The sequence below is a fragment of the Theropithecus gelada genome, chromosome 1, assembly GCF_003255815.1.
Source record: "Theropithecus gelada isolate Dixy chromosome 1, Tgel_1.0, whole genome shotgun sequence".
Taxonomy (NCBI): domain Eukaryota; kingdom Metazoa; phylum Chordata; class Mammalia; order Primates; family Cercopithecidae; genus Theropithecus; species Theropithecus gelada.
Window position 1 is genome coordinate 114,500,293 of NC_037668.1, and position 23,347 is coordinate 114,523,639.

A 23,347-nucleotide genomic window follows, 5' to 3' on the forward strand; every position below is an offset into this window, starting at 1 on the left:
CTGAAAACTGAAATAAATATACAACTAGTTATTGTAAAAGATAAAAATAAAATTCCCTTTAGCTATTCCCAACCACTGTGCTTATATTACTCCCATAAAGAGTGAATATAAACCCTTAATCCACTGCCACTCCTACTCCAATCCCTTTATTCTTTTTTTAAACCAGGCCTTTTAATCTACTGTTTCCTGGTTCTTTTAATTATAGTTCCTCATCCCTCCAGATTGTACCTCTTTATAAACAAATACCATCTCTAATACTATTTGATGGTGATTATGATGACAATTATGATCTCCCACCATTATGATGACAACTACACAATCTAAAAGAATTACTCAATCCAATGAATATTAATGCCCCAGCTGTCTTAGAAAGTATGATAAATGTGTTCAGCATAATCCCTATTGCTACTTAGCAACTCCAAGATATTTTAGTAATTTACTATACTAACTTTATGCAAATATTTTGGTCTTGATGCAAATTCCTGAGTTAAGCAGATACATAAATGCCCTTTGTACATTTCCAAAAGGTTTGTTGCAACGTGCAAAAATGGTGTTCAGTCTGAAGGTGATTCTCTTCCTATCCTTGCTTCTCTTGCCTGTATTGAAAAGCTCGCAGGTAACTTTAAATAACAATGGATATGATGGCATTGTCATTGCAATTAATCCCAGTATACCAGAAGATGAAAAACTCATTCAAAACATAAAGGTAAGAGAAAAATTTATTAGCCACATATTTTTGTTTCAATAAGTATTTTCAACTCATGGTGCGTAGGTATTCATTGAGTGATAACTTTCCAAAATTGCTTCAACAGCATTTATCATTTATATAGCATTTATCTAAACTGTCAGATTAATACCTGCTTAGTTTAAATGTGTTTTATTATATGTTAATACTATTGGCCATTCCCCAATGAATTATTAAAAGGCTGAACTAATATTTTTTTTCAACTAGTTAAGCTAACAGAAAGACATTACAGCAAGTAGAAAATTATTCTCAAATTTTATCTTCATAAAGTTACTTTTATAAAGTTTAGCTAACTAATCTACACTTAAGCCCTAGAGTTTTATCCTATACATTTTTTCAGTTGTTCACACTTGTTCAAACTCTGGAAAAGTAAAAAGTCATATGTATCTTAAAGAAAAAATGACACATTTTTAATGGATGTACCTTCTTTATTTGTATTATTCAGTATAATAAAAAACACTTTATACTTATCACTTTAATATATACTGTCTTCTTTGATCCTCCCAATATCTCCATGAGGAATTCAAAAACAAGAATTATTACCTTTGCATAAATGAAGTGATTTGTAAAAATCTCACAATAAGTGCCAAAACTGGGATCTGAAGCCAATGAAACCTATGTATTTCTATTTTCATTTCTATTTGGTAAAACTTTGCCTTTTATGAAAACACTACATAGGAGAAGATAACCAAAAATAAATCTAGCAAATTTTTTTTTCAATTGACATCAATTACAATAATCTACCAAACTTTAAACTCCCAGTTTATCTAAACAACCAGAAGCAACTCTGTTTGATCAAATAAACAACTTTACCAACAGGCTCCCAGTCTTAATCACCTTGACATCTCACCCAACACCCTAATTTCCATCTCCAACCCATCATGCTGAATGCAGGTAAAAAATTTTAAAAGGTGGTTTTGAGCATGTGAAAATAAGGAGTTTACAGACTGAAGAACTATAGAAAACTTCAATCTATTTTTCAGTTAGTTTTTCCAAAATGTTCAGGGAAAAGAGGCTTAGATTTGCTTCATCTAGTTATATATGTACTGTTATATTCATTTCACTGTGAAATTATTACCACAAGGTATTTTAAATTTTGTCAGGAAATGGTAACTGAAGCATCTGCTTACCTGTTTCATGCCACCAAACGAAGAGCTTATTTCAGGAATGTAAGCATTTTAGTTCCAATAACCTGGAAATCAAAATCTGAGTACTTAATCCCAAAACAAGAATCATATGACCAGGTAGGCTATTTCATCTAACTCCTAAACTGCTTTTTTCCTCCTGTGCTTTTAAAAACTTAATATCTGTAATTGTTTAATAATTACTAATCACTAATTTAGTAATTAGTAATATAACTTTTCTTAATGTATATGAAAAAAGTCCTGTTTTCTAAAATCTCTTGTTTCTATTGCTCTTGGAATTTGTTTTTGTTTGTTCTTTTGCTTTTTAGGCAGATGTCTTAGTTGCTGATCCTCACCTGAAATATGGAGATGATCCCTATACACTTCAATATGGACAATGTGGAGATAAAGGACAATATATACATTTTACTCCAAACTTCTTGTTGACTAATAATTTGCTTACTTATGGGCCTCGAGGTAGAGATATCTAAGATGTACTTCTGTTCTTATTTCCGCTGGTGGAAAAAAAATAACACTATGTTTAATGGTATTTTTTTTAAAAATGTAAAGAAGCCAGGCACAGTGGCTGACACTTGTCATCCCAGCAACTTAGGAGGCTGAGGTGGGAGGATCACTTGAGCCCAAGAGATAGAGACCAGCCTGGACAACAGAGTGAGCCTTCAGTCTCTAAAAAACTAAAAGTAAATTTTAAAAACTAGCCAGGCATGATAGTGCATACCTGTAGTCCCAGCTACTTAAGAGGCTGACACAGGAGGATCACTTGAGGCTAGGAGCTTGAGGCTGCAGTGAGCTATGATCATGCCGCTGCACTCTAGTCTGGGCAACAGAGCAAGAGCAAGATTCCGTCGCTTAAGAAAACAAAACTAAGAAGAAAAAAATAGGTAGTAAATAATACCTTTACTTGAAAATATGCTAGTTATGTTCCTAATTATATTTCTTTGTGCGTGTGTCTGTGTGTGCGTGTGTGTGTGTGTGTGTGTTTAATAACAAAATGCGTCATTTATTGGCACCAACTCATTTCAACTTTTTTGGCCTAATAAAAGGCATCAATTTCTGGAGTACCTTGACTCAATTAGGTTAGGGAGAGGTTTAAGAGAAATATAAGGAAACTGTCTTAAAATATTGTAACTATAAATGTATAAGTGGCAGTATTCTCTCACAGGTAGAGTATTTGTCCATGAGTGGGCCCATCTCCGGTGGGGAGTATTTGATGAGTATAATGTGGACCAGCCATTCTATATTTCCAGAAGAAACACTATTGAAGCAACAAGGTATCATTGTATTGAGCAAACCTGTTTTCAAAATGTTTTACTTATGACTCTTTAATTTTCTATGCTAGGCAAACAAAGGCTATCTCAGGTAACTACCTGAGAATGTTCAAACAGTTCATTGCAATATCCAACCTGCCCCATCATGTATGCCACCAATTAAATCTAGAGATTCTACCTTGGCATCAAGATGAATCAAAAACAGGAAATAATTTCAGTATTCACAGGGACTGTGCTGTAACATGTTATGGGCAGAGGAGATAGGAAAAAGCTGCAGCCTAAATCCCAACATATCCGAGAATAGGTATTCAACCCTACCCACTCTTTTGCTACACTTGATTCATCACTTTTTAAGGTAAATCTGTTTCACTGAAATCAGTTAGGCTGCTAGAGCTTCTTTGTAAATATCGTATTATACTTTTCATTTAATCTTGATCTTAAAGAAAAAGTACTTTTCATAAGGATAAGGTAGTAAGTTGATTTTTTAAAAATATAACTCTAAGTGCTGCAGGCACTATTACAAATAGATGAGATGTTTAAACTTAGTTAAAAATATCAAGCATATAGAGTATTTAAAGAATATTGAAGAACAATGGAAGTTATGTAATAGGAAATAAGTCTTTGCGATGAAAAATGTATTCGAGGAAAGAGGGGTAATGGAAAAATGCCTCTCGTCATCTCCATTGTGTTGTTCGCTTGATCTCCACTGAGCTTCCTGCAGTTTTTCACACAGCCTGGGCTCCTCTCAGTGCAGGACATTCATTTCTTTCAACCTCATCCCACACAACTCCTCACTTACTCAAATAATGCCTGTTCATCCTTTAAGATTCCGTTTAAATATTTCTTACTTAAATGTCTTTCCTCTCCCTCCATTTGGGATTAAATTCCCTTAAGAATGCTCCCACAGCATGTATGGGCTTCTCTCACACGTATGTCGCTGGGCAGTAATTGTCTATACAATTTTATTCTCCCCATTAGACTTTAACATTCTTAAGAACTGCACATTTTTTTAATCCTCTGGTCTTGGACCTGGCGTATAGTAAAAGCTAAACAAAGAATGTATCAAACAACACATTTTTTATAAATTCATGAAAAATAAATGAGTTTCCTTATAATCAGTCATAAAAATAGATACATTAGTAAAAACAAGTATCTAAAACATTTATTGAGCTCCCACTGTGCGTCAGGCACTTTCAAGCAGTGAAGTCTCGTCATATGTAAGTTTAATTTTCAGCCTTACTCAAGAACTAACCCTCTGGGAAATATGACTCACCATGTCCCTAAATTCTTGCAACACAAATTCATTAAAATGGATTAATGTCATGAAGTTTAACATTAACACAGAATGGTAGGATATCCTGCATATAAACAGAAACTTTAGAATCCTATCCCTGTACCCTGCCCCCTATTCCCTGCCAGGGACTGGACAATTATTTTTACCATAAGGACCAAATGGCTTGAAGGCACAAGCCTTTTCATGCAGGGTTTAGTTTTATTTCTTCCACCAGTTTAGTGAAGTGGTTCTCAAAATACAGATTACAAAATGCTATAAACACAAAACTGTGAATACCACATATGGAAATTGAAAAGGATTTTAAGCATAATATTGACTTTCCCTTTCCTATTAATAAGCAATTCCACTGTACCTTTTAACTCATCTAATCTTTACAACATCCCTCTGATTAGGAATTATCATCTTTAGCTCAAAGTCACAAGGATAATAGATTTATTGATCACAATGATCAATGCATGTTTAATAAATATGAACTGACAACATTGTTTCTATTGAAACTGATTACAAATTGAGGTAGAATATTGTGCCTATTTCTGTCAAAATGTAATGTTTGGTACATGATCCATGGCAGTTGTCACTGAAGGAAAAATTTTAGGATGTTGGTCTTCACTCATGATTTGCCAAGTCTTCATATACATATATAATCTAATTCTTTCCTCATAGATGTTCCACTCATATTACTGGTGTTAACATGGTTTTGAACGAATGCCAGGGGGGCAGCTGTATACAACGACCATGCAGACGTAACCCAAAGACGAGGCTGTATGAAGCAAAATGTACATTTATCCCAAACAGATCCCAGACTGCCAAGGAATCCATTATGTTTATGCAAAATCTTGATTCTGTAAGTACCTTTTTTCCAGTCTCTCAAAGGAATCCATGGGAAAAAACATTAATTAGAGGAACTGGATTTTCTACTGTGAAATTATGGGTATCAATAGAAAGGCAGAAAATTACTCAGGCAATTAATTAGAGGTCATTTTCTCTGGCATGTATCAGGGTGTCTCTGGAAATTACCCTATCTTTTCTTATTAACCTATTTCTTTTATTCAAATGTAGCACTGTAGCCTTCTCACTGGAGTCACACAATAAATTCTTAGAATACATCTCTTCCTTCATTGACTTCTGTGGACTTCTGTATAGAGTTACAATTTTACTTTTAATTTGTTTTCTAAGTGTTAGCCATACTACTTTTCTAAAGTAATTTATAATGTAGCTTTGAAAAGGATTGACATTTTAGATTTTCCATTACCTTCACACTAAAGCACGCCAAGCTATTGCAAAGTGGTATTGTGAAAATACATAGGGCTCTTCCTCCACTGAACAGACTTAAGAAAAAAAAAATCACAATTACCAATGTGTCTAACCAATTAAATAATAACACACCACAAAAAAGTTGAAAACTAACGTTTGACCTGAAATATCTGATTTAAATATGTAAAGCTTAGTGCATAAGAATAGGTACCTTGGAGTCTTGGAGTCAGATAGAGCTGATATCGAAACCCAGTCTGTCATTTTAAAGCTATGTCCACTGTGGGCAAACTGCTAAATCTGAGATTTAGTTGTCTTATCTTTCATATAGGAATTATAATACCTACTTCACATAGTCATTCATGTTGGGTTTACAAGAGCTAATGTAAAGTATTATCATAGTGTTTAGCACAAGTTGAATGCAATATAAACTTTAAATTTTTAATTTTTAAAATGTGTTAAATATTTGAAAAATAACCAGTTGTTTCTTCCCATGGATAAGCCTAATCTTAATTAATCCAAACATATTGTACTTACCTAATGAACATTTCTAAACATATAAAAATATTTTAAAATATGAAATATATGAAACTTATCAAAAACAACAAATCAAAACAAAGTACACTACCTCTAAATAGTGGGACTAACTTACTTCAAAGAAGCAAATTTTTACATACCAAATTTTCACAGGTATATGCCATATACCTTTATAAACCTCTGTATTTGTTGGTAGTGATTGGTGTTTTCATATACCAATACCAAAACAGTTCTTTAGACAGAAGTTTGTAAAGGCCTAGTATCTCTGATAAAATTTAAAATTCCTTTGGACCTTCGGGCATTAATGATAAAAGGCTTGACTACATTTGACACTTGAGTCAGGAATGTTCCCTTTTATCTGCTAAATCTGGAGCAATGCGTACAAATAGATATCAAATCATGTGACAGCAGAGGATAACTACAATACTGTATGTACTGCCTGATCCATACTATAAATTCCAACAGCATTTGACTATCAGGAGATAACTCACGCTGCCTACATGGTACCTAAATAATACTGAAGAAGATTGTGGAGCTGAAATATGGAGGGCAACTAATTATACAAGACATGGCCCAGAGATAAAATGGTTACATTTCCAGAATAATACTAACTCCTAATGATCATAACATAAATATATTGCATAGTATCTGTACTGAGGGCATGAATTCAGAGCTAGGAAAGATATGATCTAATATGTTGAATAGTCATCCTTATTATTTATGATTCTTATTTCGTGCCTAGTATTTACTACATTAAGAACTGGGAACACAGATATAATTAAAGATGACTGTTCTTGAGAAACTCAGTTTAGGGAGAAAGAGATATGATAAAATAAGTATATATTATTAAGTGGGAAGACACATAGAGATATGACCCAAGTGTTATGAAGCAGTAACCATTGCCAACTGGAAGACAGAAAACAGTTTCTGAAGAGTGAGTTTTGAGCTGGGATTTGAGAAAAGTGAGTATGTATTTGCCAAAGTGAGAAGGGGAAGAGTATTCTATACAAAGAAACAGATTTACAAAAGCAAAGAGTGGAGTAAGGCAGGAATGCTGTTCATGATTCTGGAAGCTCAGCATTGCCTAAATTATTTGCATCATGGTCATTAAGATTTTAACATTTATTAGAACAATTTTCTGGCAGATAACAGTAAAAGAACTTGAGAAAGTGGTGCTTTTTCTGATTTGCACGAAATTACCATTTGGGCTAGCAAAGACCCTAATGAAAGTTTCTGACATATTTTAAGGATATAAAGAAATCCAGTATGGTAGAAGCAAAGAATACACGGTGAGTAAGAGGCAGGAAATGAGGTTGAAACAAAAAATGGGGACATACAGAGCTAAAGTGTTTGAGTTTTATCCTCTCGGTTTTAGAGTGGTGATAAGTTTAATTATTTCAGGAAGGTAATCCTACTAATTGTAAAGGATGAGATAGAGTGAGCTGATAGTGGAGGCAAGGGAGACCAGTTGGAAGGCCATGGCAACAGGTAGGTAAGAGGCCCAAATAAAGGCACTGGCAGTGGTAGGGGAAAGAGGAACCAGGTTTGATAGACATTTCATAATAGCAAGACTTGGTTATGAATCACTGCTTTGATTGTAAACTACATTTTTCTCCCATCCAATGTAACCCCATTTGGGAAATGTATCAGCCATATCAGAAACAAAACAAATTCATAAAACTTAGATAAAAGGTATTCAAATGTAATAATTTAGTTCTTCTAATTCTGAGCTTACATCTGGATATTTTACATTGGGAGGGCATTAAAATAATGAAATGACACTACTAAAAATATTTCTTGTAAGCTGAGGCTCATCTTGCAGTAGCAAGATGAATTCCTTCTTGGAGACCACATTTTTCCAAGTTACTACGTTTTCAATACTTAAAACATTTTCACAGATTCTATAGTAATGAAATATTCATTGGCAGAATTACTGGATGCAATTCACCACTTGCCTCTAAAAGACAAATAATTACATTTCCTCATTTTCTCCCTATACTTTCATTCCTTTTTCAGGAGTATTACTTTATGTCAAAATTTGCCAGAGCCAGTAGCGATCCAGGTTGTAGAATAGCTGTCCTCAAGTTTTTTGATCAACTATGATGATATGGAACATACCTAGACAATTAAAGAAGGCCATTTTCTCTATACCATTTTTAGGAGGTAGCTAGAAATTATCACAAGCCCTGTCCCTTTTTCCTCAAACTTAATTCAAGGCTTGAGCTCCCTCAAAGTTTAGAAGGGAAAGTAAAAAGTTAACATAAGCAGTCGTGCCAGCTGCCACAATGCTCCACTGATGTTTCTATCTATAGCCAAAAGAATCAGCAAAAATCTTTACCAGTACATATTGATAGCTTTACCTTGCTTCTGTTCCATTCAAGTATGCAAATGGATGTCAGAATGTTAGATTATAAAGTAGTTTTTAACAGGAGATAAAATCTGTGGAGGCTATGTATGACAGATAACTACATATTTGATGCCTCACAAGTTATTGTAATCTTGTCTTCTAATTGATTTTTTTTTCCAGGTGACTGAATTTTGTACTGAAAAAACACACAATAAAGAAGCTCCAAACCTACAGAACAAAATGTGCAATCACAGAAGCACATGGGATGTAATCATGAGCTCTGAAGATTTTCAGCATTTATCTCCCATGACAGAAATAAATTCACCACCTCGTCCTACATTTTCATTGCTCCAGTCCAAACAGCGTGTAGTCTGTTTGGTACTTGATAAATCTGGAAGCATGTATAGAGTAAGATAGTTTTTGGTTAACTGTCTTAAATTATTTAAGTATTTAAGCTACTAGAAATATAAGTATTAAGTATTTAAGCTGATGGAAATATAATCTTAGGTTCAGTTCTAGTAACAAACATACATATGTATTTATGTTCTAATAAATTTTAGCACATAATTTTATATAGATAAGTACTAGAAGACAATATGCCAACAGAAAAATGTAGGCTGGGTGCAGTGGCTCACATCTGTAATCCCAGCAGTTTGGGAGGCCAAGGCTGGTGGATCACCTGAGGTCAGGAGTTCGAGACCAGCCTGGCCAACATGGTGAAACCCTGTCTCTACTAAAAATACAAAAATTAGCTGGGAGTGGTGACACATGTCTGTAAACCCCGCTACTTGGGAGGCTGAGGCAGGAGAATGGCTTGAACCTCGGAGGCAGAGGTTGCAGTGAGCCAAGATTGCACCACTGCACTCCAGCCTGGGTGACAGAGCAAGACTCCATCTCAAAAAAAAAAAAGTTGTTATATTAAGGTATTGGATTATGAATCATTTTTATTCCTTAACTTTTAGTTCTAACTAGAAAAATTACAGCCAAGCAAGAAAATGAAAATCATCCATAATTCTGTCATTGAAAATATGATACTTTAGTCTTTTCTTTGCTAATGTATTTGCTTTCCCTCCTCAAAAATATGATTATATTTTATATAATGTTTTATAATCTGATTTTTTTACTTAATATATCTTTAATACTCCCCGCGAAAAAAAAAGATTCCATGACATAATTTTTAATGCTTGTATAACATGCCCACACTATAATTAGGCAAGCAATCCCCTGTTGTTGGACAGTTGGGAGATTTACACTTGCTATTATTAAAATGAGCATCTTTGTATGCATTTTTAAAATTATTTCTTTAGGAGAAATTCCTCAATGTAAAACCATTAAATAAAAAGGTATCGATTTTTAAGGCTTTTTCAAATATAACTGAATTTTTAAGATTTTCTTTAAATTTTTTAAATAAAATGAAGAAGCTAAATTTTAAAATACAACCAATCAATTATTATCATGATCTATGGCCTACAAATGATTTATCGTTCATTAATCCATCAAGATTTGGAGAGTCTTGTGAGTTATTCACACCTTTTTCTTACAGGAAGACCGTCTCTTTCGAATGAATCAAGCAGCAGAACTGTACTTGATTCAAATTATTGAAAAGGGATCCTTGGTTGGGATGGTCACATTTGACAGTTCTGCTGAAATCCAAAATAATCTCACAAAAATAATTGATGAGAACACTTACCAAAAGATCACTGCAAACCTGCCTCAAAAACCTAGTGGCGGCACTTCAATTTGTGGGGGACTCAAAGCAGGATTTCAGGTAAAATAAAATATTTTTAAAATATCATTTGCCATTTACTATCGTTTTTAATTTTCTCCAATTACCTTTGCACGAAGGACAAGCATTCATGGGCCCCTCAATTAATATTATTATGACCTGATCAAGGTAAATCATTTATGAGAAGAAAAAAATAACCTCTCCTAGTATCTGTTTACAGCCAGACCCTCTCTGAGGGTGGCTATTCCAATGACATACTCCTGAGGTGCTAAGTTGCACTGCGGAATGGTTAAGTAAGGGGGGAAAATTTCAGGGTGCACACAATCATGGTTTTATTGGAGAGCTCCCCATTTCTCGAACACTCCCACAGTCTGAGTTTCAAGGAGCAGAAAAAAATGCCACTGAGGGGATTATGGAAAACGGAAATTAGTAACATTTCCATATGATGGATAAAGAAAGACCCAGTTTATCAAGTTAAATTGACATTTAAAAATCACAAAGAGGCTGGGCGCGGTGGCTCATGCCTGTAATCCTAGCACTTTAGGAGGCCGAGGCAGGTGGATCACCCAAGGTCAGGAGTTTGAGACCAGCCTGACCAACATGGTGAAACCCCATCTCTACTAAAAAACAAAAATTAGTCAGGCGTGGTGGTGCAGGCCTGTAATCCCAGCTACTCTGGAGGCTTAGGCAGGAGAATCACTCGAACCCAGGAGGCGGAGGTTGCAGTGAGCCGAGATTGTGCCATTGCACTCCAGTCTGGGCTACAGAACAAAACTCTATCTCAAAAAAAAATAAAAATAAAAAATACATTAAAAATTTTTAAAAATTAAAACGTCACAAAAATAAGCCAGACATGGTGGGTCCCCCTGAATCCCAGCACTTCGGGAGTTTGAGGCAGGCAGATCGCTTGAGCTCAGGAGTAGGAGACCAGCTTGGCCAACATGGGGAAACCTTGCCCCTACAAAAAATAAAAAAAATCAGTTAGGCATGGTGGTGTGCGCCTGTAGCCCCCGCTACTTGGGGGACTGAGGTGGGAAGATTGCTTGAGCTCTAGAGGCAGAGATTGCAATGAGCCATGATCATGTCACTGCACTCCAACCTGGCCAACAGAACAAGACCCTGTTGAAAAAAAGAAGGAAAGGAAAGGGAAGGGAAGGGAAAGGAAGAAAGGAAAGGAAGAAAAGAAGGGAAGAAAGGAAGGAAAGAAAGGAAGGAAAGAAAGGAAAGATCACAAAGATAGAAGCAGCTCTGTAACCAGTATAGTACCTAACCTAACAAATATAGATTGAAGTTTAATGTAATTAAAATGGTGAATTCGAAAAATTGGGAGCACTCTTGGAGCACTATACCCAATTGCCTCCAGTACTCATTTGAATTGCTTCCAACCTAACTTTCATTTAAGCCTATTTATTGTCATGCTTTAAGTCACAAAAACAGAAAACTACTTCCTTCACTGACCTCTCCTTGCCTCAAAATGGAGCTTGCTAGTCTTATCCAGTCTATTGATTAATACTACATCTCAACTTTCTTCATTGTGTCTGTGATTAAATGTGTTCGTTTAAGAAGGCAGGACCTGGATGCAGACAAATGTGGTATCTTGGCTCTAATGTTTATTAGCTAAATGACCTTGAGTAAGTAACTCAACTCAGAACATCTGCTTCCTCAACCAAGATAATGTGGATTATAATAGTACCTATCTCATTTAATTGCAGGCATTATGTAAGATAAATAAATCCTTAAGAAAGGTTTATTGTTATGATAATTATAATTCTTACTATATATGTTTATTCACTTCTAAAATATGACAAGCACTGTAAATTGGGAATATGTTAGAATGTTTACACATATTGGTTCATGTATTTTTTAAAACATATTTTGATATATATCTTTTTTTTTTTTTTCTGAGATGGAGTTTCACTCTTGTTGCCCAGGCTGGAGTGCAGTGGCATGAGCTCAGCTCACTGCAACCTCCGCCTCCCAGGTTCAAGCAATTCTCCTGCATCAGCCTCCTGAGTAGCTGGGATTACAAGCACCCGCCACCATGCCCAGCTAATTTTTTGTATTTTTATTAGAGATGGGGTTTCATCATGTTGGCCAGGTTGGTCTCAAACTCCTGACCTCAGGTGATCCACCTGCCTCAGCCTCCCAAAGTGCTGGGATTACAGGGATGAGCCACTGTGCCCGGCCTTGATATATATCTTATGATACCTTGACCACAAAGTCTATCACTGAATAGATGGTGTCGAATCACAAGCTATAAACAGCTCTTAATTACTTATATAATAAAACTAATCAATAAATAAGCATTTTACTTACAAAATTCTAACAATAATAGCATAATAGCTAACATTTACTGATCATATTATACGTTATTGCCTATGCTAAGCGCTTTAAATGCATGGTCTTATTTTACCCTTACCATTACTCTGTAAGTTGAGTAATATTAGTATGCCCGTTTTGCAGATAAGAAAACTGAAGTGCACAGTAATTAAATCTTTCTCAGTATCATATAGTCAAAAATTGGCAGATATAAGATTCAAAACCTGGTCTTTCTGACCCCAAAGTCCATAAATTTAATCATTACACTAATCTATGTATAAAACTCTGTTATAAATGTATATAACCCTTACATACATGTATGTACTATATAATATACATGTATATACTTTAATATAAAGTCTTGAGAAAAACTAAACACTAGCTATTCTATTTAGCAAATGGCAGAGCTGGAATTTACTCTCAAGGTATCTAACGCCAAATCTCTTGGCAGGACTTAGGAAAAGATGAAAAGAAAAACAATACATTTGTAATAATTGATTCTTCTTTGTGGTAGGTCAAACTGTTTTTGTCCAGGGAATCCTGAGATTCTTCAGAAGTGATCAAATAAAATGTGTTTTTAAAGCACATAGTACACTGTTTAAATTTGCACACCCACCTTTGGTCATGACTTTCCAAATAATATCTAGTCTGCAGTCTTTTAGAACTGCCTGACTCACTTGCCTCCACCCCCCCACCTCTTAGATAATACTGACAACAATAATAGCTAATATTCAGTGAATACTTACTGTGTGTCAGGCATTGCTCTAAGTGCTTACTTTTCCTCTCTTTGGTAGCAAAAGTATATTTGAGAGGATTAGAAGAAGTATTGACACTTTAGCTTTGAAAACTTACAAGACCACTGTAAATTACACTCATTTCCATATGCCAACTCAGACTGAAATGACTTCGCTGAGTTTCCTTTTGCTTACTCTGATGCAAGGACTAGAAGAACAGGTTTATTCTTATTTTAAATATATTAAGATATGGGCCAGGCACAGTGGCTTATGCCTGTAAACCCAGCACTTTGGGAGGCCAAGGCAGGCAGATCACCTGGGGTCAGGAGTTCGAGGCCAGCCTGGCCAACATGGTGAAACCCCATATCTACTAAAATATAAAAATTAGCCAGGCATGATGGTGGGCGCCTGTAATCCCAGCTACTTGGGAGGCTGAGGCAGGAGAATCACTTGAAGCCGGGAGGTGGAGGTTGCAGTGAGCCGAGACTGCACCATTGCACTCCAGCATGGGTAACAAGAGCAAAACTCAGTCTCAAAAATAATAGATAGATAAGTAGATAGATAGATAGATATGACATTCTACAATTAACAACCTGGCTTTTTCATTATCAGGCAATTTCCCAGAGTAATCAGAGTACTTCGGGTTCTGAAATCATATTACTAACAGATGGGGAAGATAATCAAATGAGCTCATGCTTTGAAGAGGTAAAACAAAGTGGTGCAATCATCCACACCATTGCTCTGGGGCCGTCTGCTGACAGAGAACTGGAGACCCTGTCAAATATGACAAGTAAACTTTTGGAATATAGTTTGAATAAAAAAATTAATTTCTAGTCTCTCCCATTCCAGGAGCTCTTTCTCTACAAATCTGCTCAAAAATTTCCTATCCTAAAAATTAATCTTTGTCCCTTCTTCATCCTTTAGATTAAGTTCTTTTCCTTTTCTTCCACTTCACACACCAGTTTTTTTCTGATGTTATTTACCATTTGCTGTCTTCATTCCCCACTTACTTTCTGCCAATGCTACTAAACAGAAACTTCTTTCTCTATGGTTACTCAACTGGAAGTCAAAAATTATTGCTTAATTCCAAAATACTACTCAATCACACAGTAGGGATTTTGACAATCCTCTTTTATAGATGAGGAAATGGAAACCTAGAGAGTGCAAATGATTTGCCAAAGGCCATAGAGTCCTGATTATCAATTCAGAGCTCTTCCATCATACTACCCTATTCCTGCTTCACCAAATCTTGCTAAATCTTAGTTTGAAACAGTTCTGTATTTCACCTTTCTATACACAATCCTTCTACCACTGCCATTATAATCCAGCTCTTACAATTCCTTGACTGGGATACTTCAATAACCTTCCAGCTTATCTTTCTGCCATTTATCAATTCAATAAATATATATTGATTGTTGTATTTGTGGCAGTCACTTGTGTTAATTCTTGCCCTCTGCAATCTATTCTTTCCTAACTCCTTACACCTAAGTAATCTCTCCCTTCATTAATTTCTACATTATTTATTTCCTTCACTTAATTTTTACTTTATTGTAGACTGTAATTGTCTAATTGTTTTGGTGTACCTTAGACTCAACTAGAAAATAAACAGCCGGTTCAGAAGAACTATCTTAAATTTCATTTTTATAACATTATTTAGTGCTTACACCAGTTTTACCAATGCAGCGGGCACTTACATTTGATGACTGATTGATGTAAAGACAATACAATTTGGCTCATTCTTTACAGTTTCTTTTAATCTTACTTATCTTTCTTATTTTGAGCAAGGTTTTAGTTATTATTGTAGGATTACATAAGGGACACTGATATACTGAAAGTTCACAAAGTGCTGGGAAGTTCATCTTTTGTAAGTTTAAAACAAAATTTTAAAATAGATTTTAAAGTGTATTGATGAGAGCAAAATAACAAATATGACTTTTCCACTTAAAATTCAATTTTAGGAGGACGTCGCTTTTATGCCCATAAGGACATAAATGGCCTTATTGATGCTTTCAGCAGAATTTCATCTAGAAGTGGCAACATCTCTCAGCAGGCTGTTCAGGTCAGTGTAATAAAAAAAATTATTTTCTTTCTCACAGTTGTAATTTATATTATCCTAATTACTAACTCCTATTTCTCTAATAATTATTTTGCCCGAAAATATTTCAAATATGCAGAAGAAAAACATCCTTACTGAATTTGATTTTCCATAACACTGAAAGCCATTTTTTCTCTTGAATTTTTCTATTCTCTTTATTTGGAAAATTATTTAAAATAATTCTTATTCTAAATTGAAATCTTAAAAACAAATTTAAAGTTACTCTAAACTGACTAAACTCAGAAATTTCATTAACTATGATAACAAGTGGATTTCATATGTTTATTGTTTTTATTTATCCAACAGTTGGAAAGTAAAACCTTGGATATCCCACGGAAGAAATGGATAAATGGTACAGTGCCTGTGGATAGTACAGTTGGAAAAGATACTTTCTTTGTTGTCACATGGACAATACAAAAGCCAGAAATAATTCTTCAAGATCCAAAAGGAAAAAAATATACTACCTCAGATTTCCAAGAAGATAAACTAAATATTCGGTCTGTCCGTCTTCGAATACCAGGTATTGCAGAGGTAGGTCTATTATTTTATGTTCTCTAAGCTTTCTTAATCAACTTCTATTTTTAAAAGATGAAAATAACATAAATAACATCTTATACATTGCCAATATTAAAATGATGACAGATCATCTGTAATAAAGAAATCAAATTGAATAATTAGGGATTCATATTCATACTGTTTGTGAAATTCAATATTAAAAATCATGATTATTATTCTGTTTAAATTTGTAAATAATTTTGTATTCCAAACAAAAAGTAGGAAAATATTACCAAAGCTCTCAGATATATATATATTTTTTAATATTTCAGACAGGCACTTGGACTTACAGCCTTCGAAATAATCATACCAAATCTCAATTGCTAACTGTGACAATGACCACTCGAGCAAGAAGCCCTACCACACTCCCAGTAATTACAACTGCTCACATAAGTCAAAATACAGCTCATTATCCTAGCCCAATGATTGTTTATGCACGAGTCAGTCAAGGGTTTCTGCCTGTTCTGGGAATCAACGTAACAGCCATTATAGAAAATGAAGACGGACATCAAGTAACATTGGAGCTCTGGGACAATGGCGCAGGTAATAAGAATCTGCATCAACTTCCACTAAACTTAAAATCCTCCTACCGTTCTATGACCTAGAAGTCAATATTTCCTGTATTTTCTAATGAAACACATTTTTAAGTAAATGAATTTTAATCCTAATGTTTTAAAAACTTTTTTCTCAGTTATCTTGACAACTTGTAGACATAGCACATATGCCATTTTTAAATTTTATGAACAATTTTACTTTTTCCATGGAACTTAAGAGCACAATTTTTCTCTATTTTCATTAATGTCAGTGTTTCATATATGCTTTCTCCAGTTGCGTTTTCTTATTTTGATAAGTATTTTTTATGAAATAATAGTAACAGCTAATATTAATTGAATGCCTACCATAAATTAGACTTTTCCAAAAACACAGAGTTAGCAAGTGGCCCAAGCTTTCAACCAAAATAGTCTGACTCCAGAATTCATGTACTTAAAACACTGTGCTATACTGTCTCCCAAATTACTAACATTATCAGTGTTCATAAACAGATATGACTGTCATTTTTACTTTATTGGATGACTAATTTTTACATTTCATTATCAAGGTGCTGATACTGTCAAGAATGATGGCATCTACTCAAGGTATTTTACAGATTACCATGGGAATGGTAGATACAGTTTAAAAGTGCATGCCCAGGCAAGAAAAAACACAGCTAGGCTAAGTCAACAACAGAATAAAGCTCTGTATATACCGGGCTATGCTGAAAATGGTAAGTAGCACTAAAATAGAAATGTGCCAGCTGTTTAGATAAATTGCACATGGCAAACATTGAAAATATAATGTACTACAGAAAGCCCAAGTATATAACGTTGTAATCATCTGTATGTTTCAAAGCCATATTGTTATTAGTAGACCTAGCAAAGACCTATGTTTCCACATATTTTGTTCACATCCCCCTGAGTTCATTTCATTTACATTGAAAAAAAAATATTTAGCATCTACTATGTTGCAAGCACTGTGCTAGGTGCTAGAGCTACAAAGACAAAACATAATCCTATTCCTCAAAGAATTTGCAGTCAAGTAGTAGAGACAGATAGGTTGAAAGATAGTTTTAACATAGCATAATGTTTCCTCATCAATTTTAAAATATCAATAAACAAGCTTTTTCTCAATAAAAGCTGTTACTTTTTCAAAGTCTGCCATCAATCAATATCAATCCTCTACAGCTGCAAGATCAGCTTGCACTATGAATAGACATGGCGGCTGGGCACGATGGCTCACACCTGTAATTCCAGCACTTTGGGAGGCAGATGAGGGTGGATCACCTGAGGTCAGGAGTTTCAGACCAGTCTGGCCTACATGGCGAAACTCCGTCTCCACTAAAAATACAAAAATTAGCCGGGCGTGGTGGCGGACGCCTGTAGAACCTGCTACTCGGGAGGCTGAGGCAGGAAAACTGCTTGAACTCAGGAGGCGAGGGTTGCAGTAAGCCAAGATCACACCACTGCACTTCAGCCAGCCTGGGCGACAGAGAGAGACTCCGTCTCAAAAAACAAAAACAAAAAAAGAGTAGACATGAAAAAATGAAATATTACAAAAGTTTTTCTTGGTAGGAAAAATTATACCGAACCTACCCAAACCTGAAGTCAAAGAAGATGTGGCAGAAGCTGAAATGGAAGGCTTCAGCAGATTCGCCTCTGGAGGGTCGTTTACTGTATCAGTAGTGCCTCCTAATGGTAATCATTCTCAGGTGTTCCCACCTGGTAAAATTGTAGACCTGGATGCTAAGTTTCAAGGAGATCGTATTCAACTTTCATGGACTGCCCCTGGCAAGGTCCTCGATAAAGGAAGAGGTAAGTTTGACATTATATTTTAAAATATACTAAAAGAAATCCCATTGACTTTCATTTCCTGAGAATTTTCTAATGTTCCGTTTATAAATAACATTTATGAACTGTCTACCAAAGGCCATTTTTTATTTTCAGATGTGAAAACTAAAGCTGTAAGAGTTAATTGGACCAAGTTCTTTCTATATTTAGTAATTTACAATTCTAACCCAGTCATATCAGATTCTATTATGCCAAATTGTCTGTCAGAAATTGAAGCAGCTTAGAAATTAAGAGGACAGTTAACAGCTTTCTGTTGCATTATCTTCCCCCAAATTTTAAGTATTTCTGTACTTGCACAGTTTCATTCATTTATCAACCTTCTGTTGAGCTTTCACCCTATTAGTATTCCTAAGAAATGATCTATACTCTCAACAATCAATTAAGTACAAAAGACACACAAGTAAACATATAATTACGTATAACAAGACATATGCTTTTATAAACAGAGAATCATGTGGCAACCCATAGGTGGGCCACAAACCCCTAGTTAGAGGCTAAAATCAGAGCATATCATAAAGCCTTCCCAGAGAAGACTACCCCTGAGTATTGAAGAATGAGAGTAGTTACCCAAGAGAAGTGAAGGTGTCCACAGAGAGATGTTCATGTGCACAGAAATTCACTAGTTTGAAAGATTTGTTCATGGAGTTTGAATAAAGTTCAAGGTCAAAAGATCTCATTTATTCAAAGTTCCTAATAATAAATGACCCTCATTCCAAAAAGTTTAAATTACTTCTATCATTGCTTGAAATTTAACTGAATTCAATCAGTATTTATTGAATGCCTACCATATTCCAGTATTGTGTAGGTTAGTAGGTTTTTATGGGATAATGCCAGCCTTGCTGTTTTCCCTTTAAGATTGGGAAAATGAAAGCAATATGCAATATACATATACATAATACCTCAGAGATTGCTAGTGCTAAAACACCAGTGTTCAGTACTCTTTCTCCTGGGTTACAATAAACCCCTCATTGTACATGCTCAAAAGAAAAGATGCTTCTTAATCTTTCACTATGTAGCATTTTCAAAGCTGCATTTCTTATCATTATTATACAAGAAGAAAATCATTCTAAAGTCAGAGGAAACATAGAATATGCACAAACAGAGCTTTTGTATTTCAGTGTTGAAAATCTTATGACAGCTTTTGAAATACCTTATTTTCTCATGGTATGACCCTTAAACATATGGCAGAATTAAAAAAAAAAAGTGAAAAATACCATTGCCACTGAAAAAGCCACAGATGAAATTTCTTAACCAAATATTTAGTTCTATAGTGAATTCAGTAAAACCAAACTTTCAGTTCAAGATTGGGTTAATAACAAATATCCCTCATGCTGATTATAAGAACTAAAAGTAGCAGTAATGTATAATCACAAATGCCTAAAATAGGTGGCATCTAATCTTGTCTTTCCTTAGGAAGAATAGGAAGAGGTTGTGGTACCTGTTAAATGTTACCTGTAGATATTCCAAAAGTAAGGTAGTCGCAGTTTCTTAAAGAATAAATGAATGTCTATGTAAACCCAAATGAAGCACTTAAATTACCTGGGACACAATTTCCACACCTGTCAAATATACAAATTAGATTAGATCACCTAAAATTACTAAAACAAGTAGATATAATTCTAATATTTTATGATTTTCTAATTTTATCATGTTGGGTGTCAACAACTGTATTGTTGGTCAAGTAATTAAGGAGATCAAATACATGTCAACACAGGACCAGGTACCCTGAGTGATACGAAGAGTACAAAACACAGTCTTTACCCCAAAAAATAATAAGATCTAATCAGAATGAAAAGTTGAACCTCTACTAAAGTATCTGAAAAACTCCATTCCATGAAACAGAAGTTCATGAAGAGAGTCATCAGGGTGAATGAAATACTTGGATGGAACTTCATGCAGTTGGGCTTGGTTGGACCTTAAGGAATGAATACAATTTGCATACATATGGAGAAGGAGGCACAACCCTTTTGGAGAGAGAAAGAACAAAATTATATAAGCAAGGTCAAGAAAGCAAAATTTCACAATGGAATATTCTAATCAAAATAAGGAATAGATAGGTGGAGAGAAGAGAGGGAGAGGGAGAGAGAGAGAGAGAGAGAGAGAGAGAGAGAGAGAGGAGACCTACCTAAGTGGAACACAGGGTTTTTGTGAAGAATAATAGAATGGATTGATAAGGCCTATTTAAGAGGAAACTAAATGTTAAGCAGAGGACCTGAATTCTTTTTAAAAATACACTAAAAGTTATTCACCACACACTTGAAATACCTTCGATATTTAATGGAAAAATTTAAGTCCTTACTTCAAAAAAGAACACCTGGTGTTTTATTTTTCATCACATTTCAGAATGTGAGAATATATTTTTACATGAATGGTAGATATTGAAAAGCAGTGTAGAAAGAAATATTTATGTTGGCATCTTCTTTTCCTTTCTTGATAAAATAACAGCCAACATTTCAAACATTTATTAATTTATCGTTTATTAAACTGTAGTAAACGTGCATCATGCATTATCATCTATAATTCTTACCACTAGAATAGTAGGCACTTAATAAATATTTGTTGAATAATTTGAATAACTGAATCTCTATTTTAACAGATAAAAAACTAGAGATAAGAAAGCTTAAGGCCGGGTGCAGTGGCTCACGCCTGTAATCCCAGCACTTTGGGAGGCCGAGGTGGGCAGATCACAAGGTCAGGAGATAAAGACCATCCTGGCCAACAAAGTGAAACCCCTTCTCTACTGAAAAAAATATATATATACAAAAATTAGCTGGGCGTGGTGGTGCATGCCTGTAATCCCAGCTACTCAGGAGGCTGAGGCAGAAGAGTCTTGAACCAGGGATCTGGAGATTGCAGTGAGCCGAGATCGCACCACTGTACTCCAGCCTGGTGACAGAGCAAGACCCTGTCTCAAAAAAGAAAAGAAAAAAAAAAAGAAAGAAAGCTGAAATACATTTCTTTTTATTACACAGCTAGCAAGTAAAATTAGGGTGCTACTTAAGGTCTGTCTAGGTCCTTAGCACATACATACTTTCATTTTTTATTCTTATATTTTTACATTTTTAATTTTTGTGGGTACGTAGTAGGTGTATATATTTATGGGGTACATGAGATTTTGATCCAGGCATGCAATGTGAAATAATCACATCATGGAGAATGGGGTATCCATCCCCTCAAGCATTTATCCTTTATGTTACAAACAACCCAACTACACTGCTTTAGTTATTTTTAAATGTATTATTAAGTTATTATTCACTATTGACTATAGTCACTCTGTTGTGCTATCAAATAGCAGGTCTTATTCATTCTTTCCAACTATTTTTTTGTATGCATTAACCATCCCCACCTTCTCCTGCCCAGTCCCCCACTACCCTTCCCAGCCTCTAGGAACCATTCTTCTACTCTGTATGTCTGTGAGTTTAATTGTTTTGATTTTTAGATCCCACAAATAAGTGAGAACTTGCAATGTTTGTCTTTCTGCTTAGCACGTGTTTAATTAGTACACATTCCAGTCTCTCTGCCTCCTTTTGCTGGTTATCCTTATCCCTGTTTCCCACTCCATTTATCATCTCTCTCTTTCTCCTCTATCCTATTACTTTCTCTTTTAACTTAATAAGAAATGACACAGAGATAGGGTACTGAATATCTTCACTATCCTAGAATACTTTTATGTTCCTTGTTCTAAAATAAAAAGTAGATGCAACTCCTTATATTTCTCTTCCTAAAAAGGAATCTAGATTCTGACTTTTTAGTATCATATGATTTTGAATTAAAATTTCCTGGGATTAGAGAATTCTACATTTTAAGAAAAACTGTTCACACATTTGTCCTTACAATAAAGATGGAATAACCAGACAAAAGCTAATGGGATTTCCATAATTAAAACCTAATATGCTTTTCTGATACGTTTCTAAATGTAAGGCAGTGTGGTGGCAGCAAGGCCATCCTAGTGATTTTAATATATCTGAAGTATCTATTTGTTTTCCAGCTGACAGCTACATGATAAGAACAAGCAAACATGTCCTGGACCTCCAAGAAAATTTTGATAAAGCTGCTTTAATAAATACTTCTGGTCTAATACCTAAGGAGGCTGGCTCAGTAGAAAATTTTGAATTTAAACCAGAACCTTCTAAAATAGAGAATGGTACCACATTCTATATTGCAATTCAAGCCATCCGTGAACCCAATGTCACCTCAGAGGTTTCAAACATTGCACAAGCAACTAACTTTATTCCTCCACAGGAACCCAGCATTCCTGATCTGGGTACCAATATTTCTGCAATCAGTTTGGCAATTTTTGGATTAGCTGTAATTGTATCCATATTTTAAACTAGAAATTATAATGTTATACATACTTGGTAAACATTTATTTAGAATTTAATTTACTATACTTATTGTCTAGTATAAAGCTCATTATAATATAAAAGTGAATATAAAAAAGTTGTAAGTTTTCTAATTAATTAATACTACTTGAGTTGTTAAATGTTAATCAAAATGAGTATATCATTTCTTGTCTTTGAATAATCCATTCATTAATTTTTAATATGAAAAGATACATATTTGTACTTGTAAGCATTTTAAGAAACATTTTTAGAGTGTGCTACAGATTCATTTGGTATACTGACATCAAAATGTATCCAAGCCATTTAAAAAATATTTGTATATACATAGTAGCAAATAATTTTATAGATTTATTTGTATCACATTTTTTATTACAAATGAATACTTCATGTTTATATAAGCTATAATTGAAAAGGACTAGTAGTAAGTAGTAAGGAAGTCAAATTTGATTTTTTATCATTGATTATAAGTGGTATATTTGTTTTTTGTCATTGATTAAAAGTTATTTTAGCCGTAGGCCTGAAATGACTAGCAAAAATCGTTTTCTATATGAATTGTGGAACATCACAATAAAGTTATTTCTATGCTGATGCCATCATTAGGTCC

General features: G+C 34.6%; 1 protein-coding gene across 1 annotated transcript; it reads left to right on the forward strand.

The window, feature by feature from the left end:
- The first annotated feature begins 547 nt into the window (after positions 1 to 547).
- On the forward strand, positions 548 to 22,729 carry LOC112627289 (calcium-activated chloride channel regulator 1-like). The gene is made up of 14 exons (XM_025389480.1): positions 548 to 706; positions 1,849 to 1,989; positions 2,199 to 2,346; positions 3,053 to 3,161; positions 5,116 to 5,296; positions 8,768 to 8,995; positions 10,131 to 10,355; positions 13,979 to 14,156; positions 15,325 to 15,425; positions 15,768 to 15,992; positions 16,289 to 16,559; positions 17,116 to 17,280; positions 18,125 to 18,364; positions 22,389 to 22,729. The coding sequence occupies exons 1-14, from the start codon at positions 548 to 550 to the stop codon at positions 22,727 to 22,729; spliced, it is 2,712 nt and encodes a 903-aa protein (XP_025245265.1).
- Positions 22,730 to 23,347: the final 618 nt, after the last annotated feature.